General features: G+C 36.5%; 1 protein-coding gene across 3 annotated transcripts in view; it reads left to right on the top strand.

The window, feature by feature from the left end:
• Window positions 1-21,439, top strand: part of ZFPM2 (zinc finger protein, FOG family member 2) — a 334,837-nt gene that overhangs the window by 73,853 nt on the left and 239,545 nt on the right. For 2 of the 3 annotated variants that reach the window (XM_088149049.1, XM_088149048.1), the window contains 2 exons: window positions 3,190-3,348; window positions 15,799-15,900. In XM_088149049.1, the coding sequence (XP_088005175.1) occupies window positions 3,190-3,348; window positions 15,799-15,900 (261 nt within the window). The remainder of the gene's footprint in view (window positions 1-3,189; window positions 3,349-15,798; window positions 15,901-21,439) is intronic. The other variant, XM_088149050.1, reaches the window with a different exon arrangement.

Below are 21,439 nucleotides of genomic sequence, written 5' to 3'. Positions count from 1 at the left end.
GGTTATAGGTAAAGATGACATTCTCTGTGTTCTACTTTATTATTTTTAATTATTAAATATTTTAAGGAATGCTATAATATTACATGATAGCTAGCTAGCTAGAATATGCATATACAGTGGTACCTCGGTTCACAAACTTAATCCGTTCCACGATTCTGGTCACGAACTGAATTGGTCACGAACCGAATCAAATTTCCCGATAAGATTCAATGTAAATAAGGTTAATCCGTTCTGACCCCTACGAACGTGGTCGCCAACCGAATTGGTCGCTAACCGAATCAAATTTTCCCATAAAGTTCAATGTAAATAAGGTTAATCCGTTCTGAATCATTTGTATTTTTTTTTTAAATACAAAAGTATGAAACGAAGTACAGTACAGTACAGTATGAAGAGAGAGAACACTAACCTTGCTTGAGGCGACACCAAAAAGCTTCACAGCAAGTGTCTGTCTGTGACTGCGGAAGCCACGACCACATGTCAGAGCAGGGAAGATGGCCACGGGTCATGTTTGTCACCCGATGCGGAGTTTGCGAACGGAAGCAACATTTTGTGAACGCTGCTGTCCGCGAACTGAATTGCTCATGAACAGAAGCATTCGTGAACCGAGGTATTACTGTATAGATATAAGTACATATAGCCATATATGCATATAGCCATATATTTGTATGGCTGTATATTACAATTACAAATTATGTATTTTAAAAATTTCTGATTTTTCTGCTTTGGTGCCACAAAATACTTAGAAGTGCCATGAAATTTCTAATCGTATGAGAATTCTTTCTCTGTCCCCAGTGACTTTTATGCTATTCGTCACACATTCATACATTTTCTAGCAGTTCACTTATTTAATTTCTTTGAATTCCTTATAGGGAATAATTTTGCCTATGGGAGTAGATTACATGAAATTTAATCATCATTTTATATGGATTATGTTTACCTGTTCTTTTACTATTCAAATCTTACATTATGAAGTTTTAAATAATTTCAGTCAAATTTGTTCAATATGAATTCAAAATTTGTTTTTATACACTTAAGCTTCAGTGCTTGTATCTTCCTTTTAAAAAAGGTTCAGCAGGTATAGGATTTTGCTAGTCTTGGTTGATCTTGGAAGCTAAGTAGAGTCAGTCTTTGTTAGTACTTGGATGGGAACCACATGGAACTGCACGGATGAAAACCATATTGGGAAATAAAAAATAAATCTCTGAAGAAGGCAATGGCAAGGTAATACTGGCAAGAAACTTGCATGAATCAGCACCAGGAGTTCCATTTGACTCAAGGACATGTTTAATTTTTACTTCAAGGAAACTTCCCCAAGGTGGCTTTATAGTAAAAATAGAAATTCCATAATAGAACAAAATAAAAGAATAGAAAGATTAATAAAACAAAATCTAGAGTGGATGAACTAATTTTTAGGTTGTCTGTGGCAAGTCCTGCTTTTCTATTAATCTAAGCCAGCAGTTTTTAGCCTCAGCAGTACATATTAGAAGGAGGACAGGCAGCTGGGTGTTAATGACTAGGGTGAGTGAACAAGAGACTATCCAGGTACAAGAAGGAACTTAGCAGGGGGAGAAACAAGCTAACCTCAAATCTTGCTGAAACATTAAAGACCAAGGGAGAGCCATGGTGACCTGCCAGGTATGTGTAATATTTGGTATAAAGACAGATTATGCTAATAACAGTTGAAAATGCAGGCTTTGTCCTTGCTTGAGGAAAAAGTGAGAAAAATGGAGGGCATCCTTTCTTCCTTGGACTTACCATAGAAAACGAAGAACACACAGGCATGGAGAGCTCTTCATAAACGGCAGTGGAATTAAATGTTCAAGTAGAACAGGACACAAATAGTTATCCAGGAGCAGAGATGATGGGAAGTGGTCCCCAAGAAGGAAGTAATCTTCCCAGTGGGAGTACAGTAACCTTCAATTTAACAGACACAATGGACAATTTTTCATTTAGACTCCACCCTCATTTAATGAATGAATCTCTATTAAATCAAGGGTTTTCTGTTAAATCAAGGATTTGAACATTAAATTGAAGTTTTATTGTAAAATATATAATGTACATAAAATACAAAAAATGTAAATCAATGCAATTGATGTAAGCTTGAATTTAATGGACATTCAGATTTAATAGATACTCCTTTCACCAAATAGATTGTTAAATTGAGGTTTTGCTGTAGTGAATACTTAGAGGCATGTGACAAGATGGTGCACAATCACAAGGTGGCTGACACTCTGGACATGGAATGCAACCTGCAATTGTCTGAGATAATTCTAGCATTCTAAACTCTCCAGAACAATTGAAGGGACTCTCAAATCCTTAAGGAACAGAGTTCTTAAATGACGAGGAAAGAAGAGTAGTGATGGCTCACCAATGTAAGGGACAGAAACAACTGTGTTTGGATCAGATAAGCTATTGCATGTTGTATGCTGTCTTTCTGGTGCACCTGTCTAGAACATGGTGGAAAGGTTACCAAGGAAGAGAATAGATGTAGTTCAGGGTTGAACTGTAGAGTCCTTGGGGTTCTCTGAGCTTAGTTGTTTTCTTGCAGACATTTCATTACCCAACTAGGTAACATCTACAGTGCACTAAAGATGTTACCTAGTTGGTAATGAAATGTCTCCAAGAGAACAACCAAGCTCAAAGAATCCCAAGGACTCTACAGGTTACCAAAGCTCATCAAACTGACTAATTGTTATCTTTTCCTGCTTATACACACAAGAAGAAAGACAGGATAGAACAGGACAAACGCTTCAGGGAATGATAAAGCCCTGCATAAGAAGAAGGAGCTCCTGATACATATTTGGGAGGAGGTTTATTTGGTCAAATTCTAACTTAAGAAAACTTATCTTCTGATAGACTATATAACAGTACTTATCAGTTCATTCTAACAGTATCAATCATTAGTATTCCCTAATAAATTATAGCAGACTTCTCTTTTGGTGTCAGCTATTGGGGATACTGTACTCCATTATAATTGATTACAGACTGGCATTGTTTTTCTGCCTTTGTTTGAATAAAAATATTTACGTTTGCAAAACATTAGCAACTTTTTAGAAGCCATCTTTTGCTACTACCTGTGCTATCTTTTCTGGTTTATCACCTATTTCCACAAACATACTCACAAATAAAATCTTTAGGTATGGCTTTGCTTCTATATTATTTTGGTACAATGTTCTTGTTTTTTTAAAGGCCCCCTTGAGGATGCTGTTGAGGATGAAGAAGAAGAGTGCCTATCTGAGGAAAATGACATTATCTCCAAAGAAGACTTTCCCCTGGAGGGCAACTTTTCTGCAGAATTTGAGTCTGGGAATCTGAGCTGTGAAGAAGTGGAATACTTTTGTAATAAAGGTAATCAGTATTATGCAGTCCTTGGGTCAGGCATCATATAAATTGATTTGTTTTCTTTGGTACTGTTTTATAAACATAAAATGACTCCTTGGATATTATAGGGCATATCTCCTTCTAGTACAGCAATGTTACATAATAGCAACTTCTTAGTAACTTTTCTCGTAGCCAGTTGTGTCTCAATGCTTTATTGACAGCAATTTATACACTACCTCTTGTGCCTATTGAGGCAATCTGTGAGGTCAGTTTGAGCAACCACAGGCTATGATGATACTCCTGTTTAATGCTAGATTGATTGATTGATTGATTGATTGATTGATTGGTTGATTGACTGGTTGATTGATTACGTGCCATCAAGTCATGTTCAGCTCTTAGCAACCACATAGATAGATTTTCTCCATGATGATCTATCCCTAACCTGTTCTTTCAGATATTCCAGCATCCTCTTCTTCTCTTTCCTTCTACCTTTCCCAGCATTAGAGCCTTTTCCAGAGAGCCAGGTCAGCACATAATGTATCCAAAGTAGGATAATTTGAGCCTTGTCATTTGTGGTTCGAGTGAGAACTTTGTGATTATTTGTTTGATGATCCAGTGGTTTGTTTTCTTGTCTGTCCATGGTATTTTCAGGAGTCTTCTCCAACACCAAAGTTGAAAGGTATCAATACTGTTCCTATTCTGCTTCTTCAAAGTCCAATTTCACTTGCACAGAGTGTCACAGGGAATGCCACGGCTTGTACAATTCTGACCTTTGTAGATACAGAGATACAGAGATCTCATCTCAATTGAATATATTTTCCATGGCCTTCATGGTTGCTATACCAAGTGCTGGTCTGCATCATTTCTTCACTGCTTGTTCCTTTACTGTTGATGGTTGATCCTAGAAGGGAGAAGCTATCCATGACTTTGATGTCTTCATTGCCAATTCTAAGGCTGGTTGTTCTACCTGTTGTCATTAGTTTGGTCTTCTTTATATTTAATTTTAGTCTCATTTTTTCACTTTGCTCCCTCACTTTTATTACTAGAGCATATAGATCCTTTGCAAATTTGGCTATCAGGGTAGTGTCATCAGCATAGTGTAGGTTATTGATGTTCTTCCTCCAATTTTAAAACTATGCTCATCATCTTCCAATCCAGCTTCCCTTAATATATATTCAGCAAATAGGTTGAATGAAAATGGGGAGAGTATACAGCCTTGTCTCACTCCTTTGCCAACCTGAAGCCAATCTGTTTCATCATTATTCTGTGGCTTCCTGCCTTCGTATACAATGAGCTGTTCTGGAATTCCCATTTTTTTTCTGAGCACGTTCTATAACTTGACATGATTGTCACAATCAAAATCTTTTCTATAATCAATGAAGCATAGAGTGACTTCTTTTTGGTATTCTTTGACTTCCTCAATTATCCAGTGTGCATCAGCAATAATGTCTCGTGTTTTTTCAGCCTTTTCTAAAGCCAGTTTTAAATCTTGCATCTCTTTTTCCATGTAGGGCTCTAATCTAACCCTAACCCTAACCCTAAGCATTCCTTTGCTAGCATGTGAAATTAAGGATATTATACAATAGTTTGCACACTCTGTTAAGTCTTCTTTTTTTTGGTATTGGAGCATAGAGTGACTCTTCCAGTCTGTTGGCCACTGTCGTTCTCCAGATTTGCTGGCATAGGTTGGTTAGAACCTTGACTGGTTCTCCTGTTGCTTGCCATATTTCTGGTGGTATTCCATCAGTTCCTGTAGCCTTCTGAATTGGTAAAGACTGGAGTACTGATCTAACTTCATCTACTTGTACTAGAGGTTCTTGTAAGTAGGGAATAGCTTCTAAGTTATCTTACATTATAACACATAGTATAAGTGTCGTTATAAACACCATGCCATGGAAATTAGAGAGGAAGAAAAATAGTGATGGGGTTTCTCCCTAATTGTGACAGCAGGTAACTGGCCATAAGAGCTCTTCGGAAGTGTCAGGTAAATGATGTACTGTAGTTCATTTATTTATACCAGTTTATTTCTTTATTTCTTTATGCAATTTTTTTTTTTTTAATCTGCGCTCAGTCGTTACCGACTCTGCAGTGACTGCTTGGACGAGTCCTTGCAGTTTTCAAGGCAATTGTTTCAGAAGTGGTTTGCCAGAGCCTCCTTCCTAGGGCAGAGCCCAGCTGGCGAGCGCAGGAGGCGGGGTTTCTGTTGCTTCGTGCCCTTTTCGGGTGCGCACGGTTTTTCACGCTTACCGGCAACTGCTCCCAACTCCTTTTTGCAAGGCGCCGCCAGCATTTTTCCTCCCACTGGAGTGACAGTACCCATTTATCTACTCACATGAGTTTTCGACCTGTTGGGTTGACAGGAACTGGGGAGGAAACAGGAGCTCACCCTACTAACGCGAAGGCTGGACTCAAACCGCTGAAGCATTGACCATTTCTGGCCAGCAACTTTCAGCGTCATTAAGCCACCTAATTCCCAAAAACTGTGTGGTTTAAAATGAAAAAATAAGAAAAATGCAAAAAACAAAATAAGCGTAGAAAATGTAGACAGTCTGAAGAGAAATGTACACTATACATTTAAAAAAAAAATCCAACAGGGGCTCAAACTTCATCCGGCCCAAAAGGTCATGGTGCCCCACTACCATCTAAGTTCTATTGTTAGCAGTTTGCAAAGTTCTTTGCAGGTAAAACTGCATAGATTTTTGCTAGGTTTACTGCCACTTTGTGCAGTATTATACCTAGGGTATTTAAGATTTCATTTGATAACATCTGCCTGAATAGTTTCATTGTTATTTCTTGAAGAAATAGGAATGATCCTTGATTTGGTTTGTGCTACTACCAGCCTGTTAGATCACTTCCTGACTTAGCTTATAAAGGCCTTCAAGCAATCACTTCTTTCAATATTTACTGAGATAATTAACATCTTTTTGCAGCAAGTACATTCCTTCCCACATGAAAGATCACAGGTTTAAGGAGTTGTCTCTGGATGCCTATAGACCAGTATCTGTGTGCAGCTCTAGGAACTCTTAAAATAAATGGATTATCAATTTTGGCATAGAGGCAGCCTTGGTTGTCCTAATGGACAATCTGCACCAGTATAAAGATAAGGAATGTACTATTCTGTTGATACTCCTGGCTCTCTTACCAGTTTTTTACCATATTTTTTTTAGCATGTTTGAAGGAGCTGAAAGTAGGAAACACTCCTCTTTGGTAATTTCTGTCTAACTTCTTGGTGTTGTCAGGAGGTGCTATTGGAGATACTTGATACTTTTGGAAATTGTCCTGTGGCAGGTCCTTCAACGTTTCATCGTGTCTTCCATGTTATTTAATAAGTATATAAAGCTGCTTCAAAGGCTCATATGTAGATTTGGTGCCAGCTGATATCGGTATGTTGATTGTTCTTCTTCCCTGCAATTTGGGGTTGGATGTTTCAAGAGTTCAATGTGCCCATATGGTAAGGGACTGGATATGGAGAACAACCTGAACCTGAAGTCAGACAAGATGGAGTTGGTGCTGATTCCTGGAGCTAGGCTTCAGATTTTGAGTGTTTTATGAGTAACTAAAGATGCCAGCATTCATTTACACTGACTCCATTGTTATTTGATTTATCTTTTTTCTCTTTCCTGTTGCATTTGTATGGACCTCTTTTGGGCATTGTTTTAATGCTAGCCAAATCCTTGGCAAACTAGAAAAGTTCCCAGTGTCCCTCCTACTTTCTGACTCGAACACGTGTAAATATTTTCTGCAGCTTTTGCATTTTATTCTGATAGTCAATTTATTTGCTGTTTTTCTTTCTTTCTTTGTGTATGTTTAAGATAATCAGAAAGGCCATTTTTTTAAAGAGATGCTTCCAATCTGTAATGGTTTTCCATCTCCCAAACAATATCTTTAATGACTGCTTTTCTGTTTTCCTAATGCTAAGCAGCTGGAAGCAGAATCAAGACAAGGCAGTGGGCTGTAATCACTTTGTGACCCTGTGGAACTCAAAGTGGCCTGTAATCACTTTGTGTTCCACAAGGAAGTCTTTACAGACAACTTTGTTCTTTTTTCTTAACAGGATTAAGAAGTCCCATCCTTTGCATTTCTTGCATACAGTGATGAGTTTTCCAGGGTGTGCTTAGCCCAAAGAGTTCAAAGTGAAGGGAAAAAAAGAAACCCTCCCAAAAAGCCAATATGACTTTGTTTTTTACCTTGCTGGAGGAACCGTTTGTGCAAATCGTCTATAAGCTTATTGACCTGCATCTTTGACTCCTTGTTTTCTCTGGATTTGACTGGAGTGTAGACACTGATAGAGCCGTGATAGAGGTGATTGAACAGCCCCCAGCTTTGCTTGGCATCAAGCCCCACAACCCCCCCAGGACTGACATTATCATTCTCTGAAAATACTTCATGTTTTCTCAAGCTAGCACGTTCTTATTTTTTAATTTATTTTTAATTCTTCCTGGAGCCTTTATGTAGGAGTTTTCAAGGAAATGAAGGGCACAGTAATTCTTGGTAAACAGAGATAGTGTATAATGTATGATGAGAGGTGTCTCGTAAAATAATAGGATAAAAAGGCAAAGTTACTGTTTATAATTTGTGAAAAATGGTTTTAAAAATCGGCACTATCAAACTAATGTGTTTTATATATAAAAGTTAAGGAATTTTGTCTTGCAAGATAGATTTGTGGTATGAATTTATTTAATCCAAGAATGTTCTAATTATATAGTCAAGTATGGGCATTTTCTCTCTCTCTCTTTGTATTCCTCTGTAGTTTTCTCTAAAGCTTGAGCTTGCTTTTTCAGAATAAGTAGTTGCTGCATGAGTAAAACGCAAAACAAAACAGAAGAAATATTTTTCTGCAATTGTGGTTGTCCTTGAATATGAATAGTTTTCTTTAAGACCAGATACTGCCATTTGTTTTCAACAAGCATTTGAAATCCATAAGAATCTGCTTCTGATTTTGCCAGAAGCTGACGGGGGTGGCTAAAATTGGAATACAAGCACACACAGTGATTTAGAAAAGATCTGTTTGATTACCACATTTGAGGTCAAAAAGGAATTCCTTTTGTAGATCCAGTTGAGCTTAACCTTGAGGGAAATTGCTTGTAAAATAACTTAAAAAATTACTTGTTCTGGAATATATTTGGTTTCCAGTTATGGCACACTGGTGTGAATGGAGTTGAATAAAAAATGTTGCAGAATATTTGGTCCTATCATTTATTAGTTTCCAAATATACAATTGTGTGTAGATTGCATACTCAGGAACAACAGCTAAATATTGTGAAATTAAATATCCTTTAAAATGTTGTTTCAGATCTCCTTTTCTGTGTACCTATATCACATGATAGGACATGTACAATTCCTGGTGATACTTTAGGGTCTTCTGTATTCTCACCTCCTTCAGAAAATGCTGTATTGGTCAATTCACTTCTGTCAGAGATACAGTAATGGCCTTGGTGGATTCCTAGCAGTTGTTAGTTTTCTCTTTTAACTGTCATGATCTCATCTAAAATACAATGATAATTATGCCATATCATTACAACACTTCCTTGACTTTAGTTCAAGCAGACATTACAAAGAAGTTATTCACATAGTGTGTAAACAGAGGTCATACAAGGAAGGAATACAGAAATACGCATTTCTCGATAACCTTCTTTCTGTCTGTAAATAATTGTATAGCAGTCCTCTGAAGAAAATGTTCAGCTTAGTGTTTCCAGAAGAAAAACTTTTTAGTTTGTATGTTGTGTATGAATATATCAGAAATGTCAACTGCAGACAGGTTCACATTGCTTGCTTGTGGCTGTAGAGTGGGAGCTTGCTCCAGTAAGGCAACATCTTTGTCAAAAGCCATAGTCTTATCTGAATCCTTATCAATGAAGACCCATATAGGTCAGCTGTAGAGTTATCTGCTTTGCATGTTGAAGGTCCCAGGCTGTACTTTTTGTGTTTTGATGGAAATCTGGGACAGTTGCTTGTTTTGAGAATCTATTGACAATTAATGGGGGTAATGCTCAAGGTTTCTACCACCATCACATAATTGATTCTGATTTAACTGGATAATCCTACAGCATCCGCAATTAAGGCTGGTAACTGTGAGAGTGAGTAAAGAGGGCAGGCCGGCTAGTGAAAATACCACCATATATCTTATTATGATTCGTCTCAGATTTATTCCATTGTATGTGAGATGGACCAGAGAATTAATATGAAAACACAGTTTAACAGATCCAACAGAAACTTAAACTTTCTTTTGTAGTCTGTACAGAGGTCATTCATAGTGTTAGAAAGGTAACACTATGAATGCTCAGCTTACTGATTCAGTTCATATATTCCTTTCCTGGCATATACATTATGAATCCATGCAAAGGACTTTTTGGTTATATTATGGTACTTATGCTAGACATTAAACTATTAATTAATGTAACTCAATTAATTGTCATTTTTGTGCTTTGGAAATTATAAAATCTAGATGGATTTTTAAGCAATTTTAATGTTCATGTACGTTATCTCTGAATTCTGGCATGTGATTTTGAAGCATTTATTTTGGCATCACAGTTCTGAGTGCTATCCCGTGGGATATGATTGGTTTTTTTTCCTTTTCTTTGTGCAATTGGAAAACTATGCATTTCACATAAAAAGCAACATACTGCTTGTCACAAGCATTTTTTAAAATGTCACTTTGTATGTAATAAGTACCTATTACTAAGTGATAGGCAGCAGTCAAGAGAAAAAAAGCTTGAAAACATGGGGTATAAATGGACCTAAATTATTGTTGCAGAAAACCTGTGATTATCCCCCCCCCATCCCTTTTTGTCCATAACTGTCGAGATAAAGCTGGGTTTATTTCAGAAAATATGCATATAAAAATCTTTAAAAAGATGGAAAATAAACTAATGCACAGTTTTGTACTCCCATATATTCCAGTGCAGTTTTGGTCACAAAAAGTATATCATATATTTTTAAATGTGGGTTTTGAAAAACAGTATGTATATAAATGCAAACCATGAGAAGAAACTGACTTAAAAGAACATATTTAAATATTGGTTTAAATGCAGATTTTCATGTTTTTAATTTATTGAATTGATGAGTGAATGCAGGCAGAACTAATAGACTAAAACAACAATACATTACATTTTAAAATGCCACATTCCACTAATAGAAGTTGATTCAACCTTTATCACCTCCAGGTGTGACGCAGAAGTCCAGTAGCCTAAAGTTGCATGAAGATGTGTTGGAGAAGTTCAGCAGACTAAAGTTGCATGCTCAGAGTTCTCAAGCTGGGAGGCTGGAATAATATTGGGGCCTAAGAATGTATCTGGGAATGCCATATTCTAGTAATATACATTAATTCAATCTTTATCAAGCTGGTTACCTCTAGATGTGTTTGAGAAGTTCAGCAGACTAAAGTTGTATGCTCAAGTTCTCAAGCTGGGAGGCCAGAATAATACTGGGGCCCAGGAAATGTATCGGGGATTTATTTACTTCTCTTGGCATGCCACAATTTGGTGCAGAATTAGTTGATAACTGAATGCTTTGTTGGATGACTCTATAGGATAAATGGTGGAAGGATGTGGTTCTCCATTAAATACAGGTTGTAGGGTTTTAATTATGTCAACTCTTTTGCTGGCATAATGTTGTTGAAGGTTAGTAACATCAGAGAGCTTTGGATATAACTAAATTGTGCTCCTCTTCTAGTGTGTCTGATACTGCAATTTTGAGACCCAGAGCAAGGATGAGCAACCTGTAACCTGTTCAACTCCCAAAAGCTGGCCACTCCTGCTTTAGAGTTAGAGCATTCTGTTGACATTAATGTTCTGCTGCTGTAATTATGAAGGTATGCTAACAGTTCTCCAAGTGGCATCATCATCTTTATTTAAGTAAGATATTTTATTTGGAGTCTTCCAGCCTTCCATACAGAACACATATGGGATAGAACTGCAGTATGAAACTTACAGGATTCAGTTCAAACAACTAAAGTAACTATGTCAAGAATGAAGTGTGGGATTTTTTAGCACAGTTTTAAAAAATTATTTATGAATTGGTTAACAGATTGCCTTTTCTGATTTTGTGAGCTTTTTTACTTTTACTTTTTACTTTTTTTTTACCTACTCCAGGTAGAGATGGTAGCAAAAGGAACAAAAAATTGTTTACGTATAGCTATATCCTATAGTGTTTCTTAGATGCTTGTTTAGAGGCAGAATGCCAGAAATATTGCCATTATACATTGCCTATATTTTGGCTGACTGATGTAAAAAAGAAAAAAGGAAAGGAAAGGAAAGGAAAGGAAAGGAAAGGAAAGGAAAGGAAAGGAAAGGAAAGGAAAGGAAAGGAAAGGAAAGGGTGCAAGGCAAGGCAGCCCTGCAGAAATGTTGTGTTTTTATATTCTTGAAACCCCTTGTGATTTCTTGCAGTTTATACAAATAGTAGACATGCAACCAACAGTAAAAACAAGGCCTCTTGTTGAACTCCAAAATATAATGTTCTGTTTATGGAATGTAGCATCATTTAAGGTCAGCAGTTTGGAATAAAGCATTAAAATCCAGAATTAAAGACGAAGAGATTAAAAACAATGACAGTCAAAGAATTAAGAGCCTGATGAAAAATCTGTTTGTTTTACAACTTTTTAAAAGTTAACAAAGATACTAGGCTCCTCAGCTAAGCAGGAAGTACCTTCCAAAGAACTGAGGTAGCTATAGAGAAGACTTTACTTCAGGTTGACTCACGATTGATTGATTGATTGATTGACTGATCAAATTTATAACACCACTCATCTATCAGATGAGACTCTGGGTGGCAAACATACAATATAAAACTTACAATAAAATGACAAAATGAATCTTCAGCAATTCTATGTAAATCTTTGAAGCCGTTTCTGTTCAGTTTTTTTTTTTTTTTTTTACTGCTGGCACTTTAGTTTTACATGTATGCTTTCAATAAAAAGCACACCTGAATGCCGTTCCAAATTTTCTACATTTTCCCCTCTGTCTTCTAGGCAGCTTTCTGTTTGCACTGGGAAGTCCTTACTGAAAGCTATCTTGTCTGATGATAAAACCATGAGTGTATGACGCTCACACATTTTTCATCTCTTTTATGACCTTATCTTTCACAAGCAGCTTCTGTGAAGGTATCCTAACTATAGAAAGCACCTGGAAAACATATATGATATCTATGCTGTGATAAGCAGTTGTGAACAAGAAACTAGACCTGTCAGTTCTGAACTGTTCATTGTTAAAAAAATACTTTGTAGATATAGATGATTGCAAAGTACATTATAGGGGAACCAACAGCTGCTGTGATACTCAGTCAAGAAAAAAAAAAAGCTCAGTCGTTCTCTTGCATAAGAATGAACACACAACACACACACACACACACACACACAGTGTAAAGCATCTGAAGTACATAGATTTAATAATGCAATGCGGAGAATACTGGAACTTCAGTTCTTTTGTGTGTAATATTTTTAACCAAGTGATTGAAAAAAAGAAGAAGAAAAGGAAAAGAAGAAAAAACATGCCAAAAAGGAAAAATAAATAGTAGATAAGTGAGGAATTTATAAGCATCATAGAATTAGGTTACATTTTTCAATACTGTATTTCATTAACTACTTTAAATAACTAAGTGTACTACATCATTTTTAAAAATACCAGTCTTTGTAAAAATCCAAATCATATAAAAAGCAGCAGTCATCATAATGTAAATCAAGGTTAAGAACTGCAGTAATTTTTTTCTGAACCATAGAAATTTTATGTTGAGAGACATCCAGATTTCAGATATGGTACAACCTGTATATAAAGTTGTAATCTAGAAATGTTTCCAAATTGAGTTTGGAGATACGAGATTATTTTAGATATTGAGGCGTACTCCCAGGGCTTAATTAGCCGTTCTTCTGTAGAAGGAATAAGCATATTTTACAAAAAGAAGCATTTGTTTCAGCAGTTACCATATACAGAGCTAATATAATATGCTTTGCAGGAATGTGAGGTTTGGTAATATTTAATTGAAAAATAGGTTGGAAAGGAAATTCAGCTCTTCAGCTTTCTTTTATTCTATTATAAATCATTTTCCAAAATTGTTGCATGATCCAATGTGTTCATTGGATTTCCAACAATTTTTAGAAAATGAACTGTCCATTTTAGCAATCGTATTAGGCACAAATCCGCCTGGGTGACCTTTGGCCAGTCACTCTCAGCCTTAGGAAGCAGGCAATGGCAAACCACCTCTGGAAATCTTGCCAAGAAACCTTCAGGATTTGTCCAGGTAGTTGTCAGGAGTCAACGCTGACTTGAAGGCACCAAAAAGGCCCTAGTCACCTTCAGGTTACTACTGGACTGTAGTAACACGCTGTACATGGGTCTGCCCTTGAAGAGTATTCAAAAGCTTCAGTTGGTTCAAAATGCAGCAGCCTGCGTAGTTCTGCGCAAGTCCGGATTTGCACATGCATCACCTCCTTTGTGGGAGCTGCATTGATTGCGGATCTGCTTCCGGGTCCACTTCAAGGGGCTGGTTATCATCTTTAAAGCTGTACATGGCTTGGGGCCTGGCTATTTGCAGGACCACCCTTCCCCAGTTACATTTACCTGGCCTACCCGAGAGGGAGGTTGGGTAGGTTGCGGTTCCCATCACTGAGGGAGTACATCTGATGGGACCATGAAGAAGGGCCTTTTTCTTGGTGGCCCTGTGGAATATTCCCTCTGAATTAAGATTGGCTCCCACCTTGATGTTGCTGCGAAAGGTCCCGAAGACATGGTTTTGCCAGAGGGCCTGGGGACCCCAAGCTGAAAAGGAGCCACTCAAATGGTTGTATTGATTGTATCTTTGGCTGCTGCAGGGGATGGGTGTTGGTAGGTTTTTGTATTGGAGAGTTGGGTGGGCATATAAATTTGCTAAATAAATAAATAAAGCAAGCATATCAGATTTTCTCTAAGTATAATATCTGGTGTGAATTTAATATTCTTCCACTGAAATCCTCAGTTGTATATCAATGATTGTCTCAAAGTTCTGCATCCATTTGACTACACAGCCTTTAAACTTTTCAGGTTCCAAGTCATATTTCGCCAACAATTTATAAATAAGGGTAAGCAAATCCTCTACACGTTGTTGTTATGAGGTTTTTAAATTTAGTCATTGAAACCTGGCAACTTTAAGATGTGTGGACTTCAACTCCCAGAACTCCCCAGCCAGTGCCCTCACATCTTGAAGTTGCCAAGAGAAGCACTGCTTTAAAGCTCTACTGCTTCTCTGAAGATACTGAAATCATTCAGGTGGTTCTGACCAGTCTGAAGAGGGCCTCAAAAGATTTTATCTTTGTGTGGTTGATAAACAAATCTTGCAGTCTGTAAGATTGGTTACTTTACATTATTTACGTTATTCGTTTCGTTACGTTATTTGCTGAGCAAATGTCTTTGTGCTTTGCTTTTCAAACAAACAAATATTCCACAATGAGACAAGAGTGGATAAGCCTGGACTGATACCTTTCCTGTATTTATCTGAAACTTTTAACTTCAGTGCTAGATATGCTTGAGACCTGTAAGCGTAAGGGTCAGGGTTCATTTCTGACGGCACCCTGCTTTCGGAGCTGGCTGCGGTTCCTAACAGTCCTGAATATAGGCGGCAGTTGCTCAGTAAACAAATGTATAGCCTCATAAGTGTCATGTTATTTTCCAGAAGTGAAATCAAATCTCCAAATCAAGTATGGAAACTCTGCCAGAGCTGAAAAAACTTTTCTGAACCTCAGGAGTCATTTAAACAAGCTAACAGACTAATCATTTATATCTAGTAAGAAAACTAAAGCCAGTACATAGCAACTTCTTAAGAATTCTTGATTTCTATTTCAGAGTCTGCAATTTTTTTCTTTAAATAAAACAAGTCCATTTTACTTTTCTTAAATTACTTTCCAAAATATATGTCCACCATTAATTACCCTATTCTTCCCCTCCCAATCCTTCACATTAAATATTTTATATAGGCTGTAGGGATAATAGTAATTACTATTACTCTTACTACTACTATTATTATTTTGGAATCTGTTTTTATCCTTTAAATTTTTTTGTGTTTCTGAACTTTTTTCCTACGATAAAAACTATTTTTATATAAACTAGCTTCAGTAGTTTGACTTTTATAACATATTATTTATCTAAAATATTAATATGTCAAAGTAATCCTAGGCAAAGTGCATTAAAATATAATGTGTACAAATTCAGTATTACACACACACACACACGCAATGTAATACAATATAACATCATAAAGTTACTATATTGAAAGAATATAAAATTATAAAGTACAAAATAATGTAACCTCTGTTGCATGAATTCTTTTGAAGCAGTGTCTTAGCACAGTGAATTTTAAAGGAATAAAAATAATGTAATGTGTTATGGGTTGGTGCTTGTGTGTATGTGTATGTGTGTGTTTGCCTGAAAGAGAAGAAACTGTTTTATACGTGTTCAAGTTGTTATTATGGAATTTATTGTAAAGCTACGCATTTCTTTGGCAAATCGATAGGTGATGAAGAGGGCAGCCAAGAAGCAGCAGATTCTGATGGAGAGGCACGGTTGGATAAACCAGGACCACTTACGCTTGAGACAGAAGACTGGGATGGACCAGGTAAGGAAGCATCTAAAATAAAAAAAACAGGTTATATAAGAAAATTCAGCGCTATATCAGTTTACTGATTGAATCCCATTTGCAGCTGATTCAGTGGTTAAAAGTGGATCCTAAAGCTAAGAGGTTATGTTTGAAAAGATATGACAGAGGTATACCTTTTATATAGAAGCGACAAGGAAATTAATAGTTGTTTGTAACTAGCCAGATTATGATGTTCTTTAGATATTTATTTTTAAAAATACAAAATGGCATATTATGACTAAAATGCAAAGATTTATCTCAAGATCTGTTTAAAAAGCTATGTGTGGAAACGTTTACACATATTGGGAGAAGGCTGTTTAACCTGGTAGCGAACTAATGCTTGGTTGCCCTTGCCGTAGGCATTAGCATCAACTTCTGTTTTGGAAGAAAACAGTGTATGAAATGAAGTTCAGATATGAAATTCACCGTCTCCAAATTCAATAATAATAATTACATTTCTGAGTGTGCAAAGTGTTTATTGCTTGGCAACAAATTAGTCCAAATCCATGAGCACACCCAAAATATGAAACTTTTGATGTGCCCATAGTATGTGTGTTGTGTGTGTGAGAGAGGGAAATGGAAAAGGCTCTTAATCTCTTGAACAATTCCTGGAATCTCTTTCATCTTTCAGCATTAGTAAGTGATCCCTAAAGCTTCCAAACCCATAAGTTGGAGTAGAAGAATGCCATGATTGAGAAATCCAGGAAACTCAACACATACTATTCCACTCTTTTTATTTCTAAATGAAAATCATCTGGATGACAAAGGCAGTCTCTGTCTATACCGAATTCCATGCTGAGGCAAAATGGAAATGGATCAAGGTTTGTTCTATTGAGAAGCTTGGAGCTGCTTAGCCACTGGCTGCCATAATGCAGATGGTGAATTGGTGCTAACTAGTATTGCCAAGAGAGCAAGAAATTAACCTTGGATAGTCCAGACCAACACTATGTCCTTTTATCCTTTTTAGTCAGTGGATCAGTGTTACACACCCTAGATTATGGAGGTGTCTTTCCTCCCATATGCAAAACCATTTTGTCGGCATGAGATATGACTTACATGCAAAGAGTAACTTTGGAAGAGGGATCTTCATTGTTTGCAGAGAGCTGCTGAAGTGTTTTGGGTGGATTTGGAAGCAAGAAAGTCATGTTTCTTCCCAAAGTTCCATTGGAATGACACAATATTAGGACACATAGTCATTCCAAGGTCATTCTTGTAAGGGAAGAATGGCTATAACAATAAAAAAAAATAGTTTCAATTCATTCTAAAAGGACTGTTTCTGCTTGCTGCTATGCTGAATGTTTTTTGTCCAGTTTTAGCTTTGCATTATTTTTTTGTTTTTTTTAATGAAGAGTACATTTTCCCAGATCTCCTTTGGGATGTCCCTGTGTTTTTCAAAACTCAGTTGGGAAGCAGTTCTTAAATGTAGACACTAAATTTTTTAAAGGATGGAGTTAGTACTTCCTTGAAACATTTTTTTTTGGCTAGAAACTAAGTACTTATTATCTAGTTTCCAACTCTGAACTTACATTAGCAGCACGTTGCATTTAACAAATGGATATGGCAGCCAATGATGTTTTCAAGGACTTTTCTTATCACTTTTCATTTGATATAAATCATTTAACACACCCTGGTCATTGACTTCACAGTTAAGAGAGAAACCTGCAGACTGCAATCAATAAAGTGTAAGAGCTTCGTGTTTAGGCAGAAATGTAAGCTAATATTTTCTCTTACAAGCAGTATAAATGGTGCAGATGGAACCTGACAGTGCTGGAAAAAGTGGCAATTTCATCGGCATGAATAAAAATGATCTAGAGAGCTATTAGCGGTAAATAATGCAAAACTTGATTTGTGAAACAAAAAAGAGCAAGAGTTAAATTTGTTGCTAAAATTACACTAAGATGCCTCTCTCCTTGAAATCATTTGAATTTTTTAAATAAAAAAGAGTAAAAATTCTTCCATTATTATATGATAGATATATAATAATGATGATTATATTTAAAACCTTATCCTCAGAATAGCCATGTCTACAAATGTCTAAAAATGAAGAATATTCTCTTTAAGCAGCTGAATAGAGCTGGAAAAAAATTATAATGCAGTAACAACATTTGCATTAAAACGACCTCTTATATTTCAATCACATTTTCATCCTTGCTTGACTTTGCAAATTGCTGTATTCTGTCCATGAAGAGGAAAAGAACTTCAGTAGTAATTTTCTGAAATCAGCAGGTGGAAAATATAGTGCAAACAAGAACGAAAGAAGATAGTATATCGGATTATAATGGTGGTATTTATAATGTTGTTAATAATTTACAAAAATATGCCTATATTCTGTACAAAGCATCTAGCATTATGTAAAAACATGATTTACCATCAAACATATTTCAGGGTAGTTAAAGTAGCATGGAATCCATTTAAAAATGAAATTACTTGCTTAGCTTTGAGGTAATGTAGCTTCAACTTTTATAAAAAAGTAATTTGTTGCAATTAATAAAATATACATTGAAAATTGTACTTTTTTGTGATTTCTTTGTTATGTGTATTACTGACCAATTTTCTTTAACATGTAACGCTTGGTTCATAACATCTTAAGAGATACAGAAATTTGGAATCTACTCAAGGCTAAAAAGACAATTGAGGTCTACAAATAGAAAAGCTAAGATCCATGAATAGAAAGATATATTAGATATATCTTTTATTATAATATAGTATATTAGATATCAGAGTTATAAGAAACTCAGAGGACAAAAAATGCTATTGGCATTCTAGAACTTTTCTTCTCAGCAGCCCTCAGCTGCTGAGCATGTCTGGTTCCTAATCAGCTTATGAAATTGCCTTATGTTGAGTCATATTGTAGTACTGTCCCATAATGCAGCAGCCTTGGGTAGCCCTGGTATTTTAGTTCTTTTGATGTCAAAGATTGAATTGTGATTATTCCATATTCTGAGGGCAAACAAGGTTATTGGATATCTCTATGGAATAAAAAAATAGGTAGTTTCTATTGAAAGTTATATTGCTGGAACTTTTTGATTGATTGATGGATTGATTGATTTAATTCAATTTAGGCACCACCTGACTCCAAACTGACTTTGGGCAGCTCACAATATAATAAACCATAAAAACACAATTCAAAGCAAGATGGGATATGGTCACACTATACAAAAACATAGACAAAACACATCCAACAGGGGACTCCATCCATCACCCCAAGGCTTGGGAGAACAACCATGTCTTCAAGGCCTTATGCAATGCCAACAAAGTGGGAGCAACATGGATTTCAGGGGGAATCTCATTCCAGAGACCAGGTGCCAGAATAGAGAAAGCATTTATAATAAGGTTTGTAAATAGTAGGATTGAAAGGTTGGAGGGTACATTTTGGACATCCCTGATGCCTTTGTTCCTAACTGTTATAAGTTAAGACCAGGATGGACAACATGTCCACAGGTACTTTCCTTGGAGTTCACTAGATCACTTGTCCTACTGTCCAATACCTTCAGTTTATTTTAAATTAAAAAGAGTAAACAAGAAACTGGCATGTTATAAAGCATAGTGTCGGTTTCTAGAAACTTTATTTACAACAATATTTTTGCCTCCCATAATAGATCCTAGAGGCCTCCTTAGAAGATGAAAATTTGTGGATAGTTGCAGCCCAATGCTTTGTTTGGAAGTTTGCCCTCCTTCTCAGGAAAAGACTAAGTTACTCTGAAGTGATAGAAGACATCCTATGGGCTACAGGGGATATTGGAAAGCAGCCTCACCATTTGCCTGCAGTTTGGTTATATTATGATCTGCCATGCCCGGCCTAGCAATCCTTTTTTGAATAGGTGAGCCTGCCACGTGGCAGCCATTCTGTGAGAGTGCTTGAAAGATGCTTTTAAAATTCTAAACATGCCAGCTTACCCTCAAAAGGTTGTCTGATGCAGGATTAAGAAAATGCAACCCAGTTAGGCAGAAGAAGGTATGGGGAACCTGGTTAAACTACAGCAGTATCTAGTATGGACAGTAATTAGACAGTATATTGGAAATTATAGTTAACATATGGAGGGCTACTCTGATTTAACAAATTGTAAGATGATAAGTAAAAGAAAATTGCTGAATAACCCCCCTCCCTCCCCCCAATAAGCACATAGCTCTGCTGCCATAGAGCATGGGAATAGCCATTAGGGGTATGCTGTCCCACGTTAGATTGCAGAAAGGCATGGGTCTCTTCTACAAATTGCCTCCTAAATAGCAGAGACTATATGTTCAACAGTTCCAAAACTGCGAATAAGAGCCAACAGCATTTTGACTTTAGAAATGTGAAAGATGTGAGAGAGGGAAAGGTACAGATGTTTCAGAAAAATTCATCCTTCTGTAATCACCATCACCATTATTTCCTCCCAAGAACAAACATTAAGACGCAGTGAATTGTACCCTTCTTTGAAAAAACTGGAGAGACCAAGTAAAATCTATTAGTGTGGTAAGAAGAAATTGATTGGCAAATGAAGTAACTCACTAGATTTCTCAATTCATTTGAAACAAATGGGTATATTCTCATTAATTCAAATTTTTAGAGTTGCATTTGCAATATAAATATTTAATATAAATTAAATTACTTTAAACATTAGATTAAAACAAAGGGATAAGGAATACTTCAATGTAGAGAAATAGCAGCACAAAAAATAATTAAAGAAGAGAATCTGGGTCTCGAGTACTATAACCAAGTTTTAATTTTATTGGATAGCTCTTTTTTCCCCCCAAATTGCAAGATAAAACTTCCTATAAAAGAAGAAAAAATAAATTCTTTGAAATTATGAGTCAGCTGTTTGACTTATTAACCACTAGGTGTCAAGAAAAAGTTAGGTTTTGTATGGCTTAGTTGCCATCTAATGGTTGTCCATATTTGCATCTCCCAGATGCAATTGGTAGGTAAGTGCTACTGAAAAGTTGGAATTTGAAAAGCGGGATTAGCTGTGGAGGTTGGTTTGGAGGCTATTAATTAAGCATAAAATGTGTGGAGGGGAAACAACATCCAGGGCTTCTGGAAGCAGGAGCTCTTGGAAAGGGAGTTCCCTACTCTGCATGCTGTAGAAGTACAGGAGCTGAGTTCTTTCAGTTACACTTCAAATTACAAATATAAAGCAAGGCAAAGGCTAATCAGTTTCAAAGCTTTTACTCTCTAGATTGGCCAGTTCACCATCTGTTAAAAAAAAAAAAAAGCTACATAAATCAGAGTTCTGGTCTTCCTTGTGGCCAAAAAAGAACTGAATGGCAGGAGATGTCAAGGACCAGACTGAAGGACCACAGAAACCAGTTGAACCAATTGGAATCACAAGGTTTCTGACATGACATATGTCATTACAGGCCACATTCCCAATAAACTGTAACACATCAACACACCCTAAATTGCCATAGCATCTTGCAGTGGGAAATTGGGAAAACAGCACCTCAAGCTTTCTGAGTTGCAAGAGGATACTGAAATACAGGTGACAGCATCCAAACGTGATAGAAATGGTTAGTGGGCTGTCTTTGCGGCAGAGCA

Source organism: Python bivittatus, unplaced genomic scaffold (genome assembly GCF_059951505.1).
Source record: "Python bivittatus isolate LINGU-HERP-01145 unplaced genomic scaffold, Pbiv_v1 ctg000590_np1212, whole genome shotgun sequence".
Lineage (NCBI taxonomy): Eukaryota > Metazoa > Chordata > Lepidosauria > Squamata > Pythonidae > Python > Python bivittatus.
Note: the sequence above shows the minus strand (reverse complement) of the source record. Positions and strands in the feature narration are given on the sequence as shown.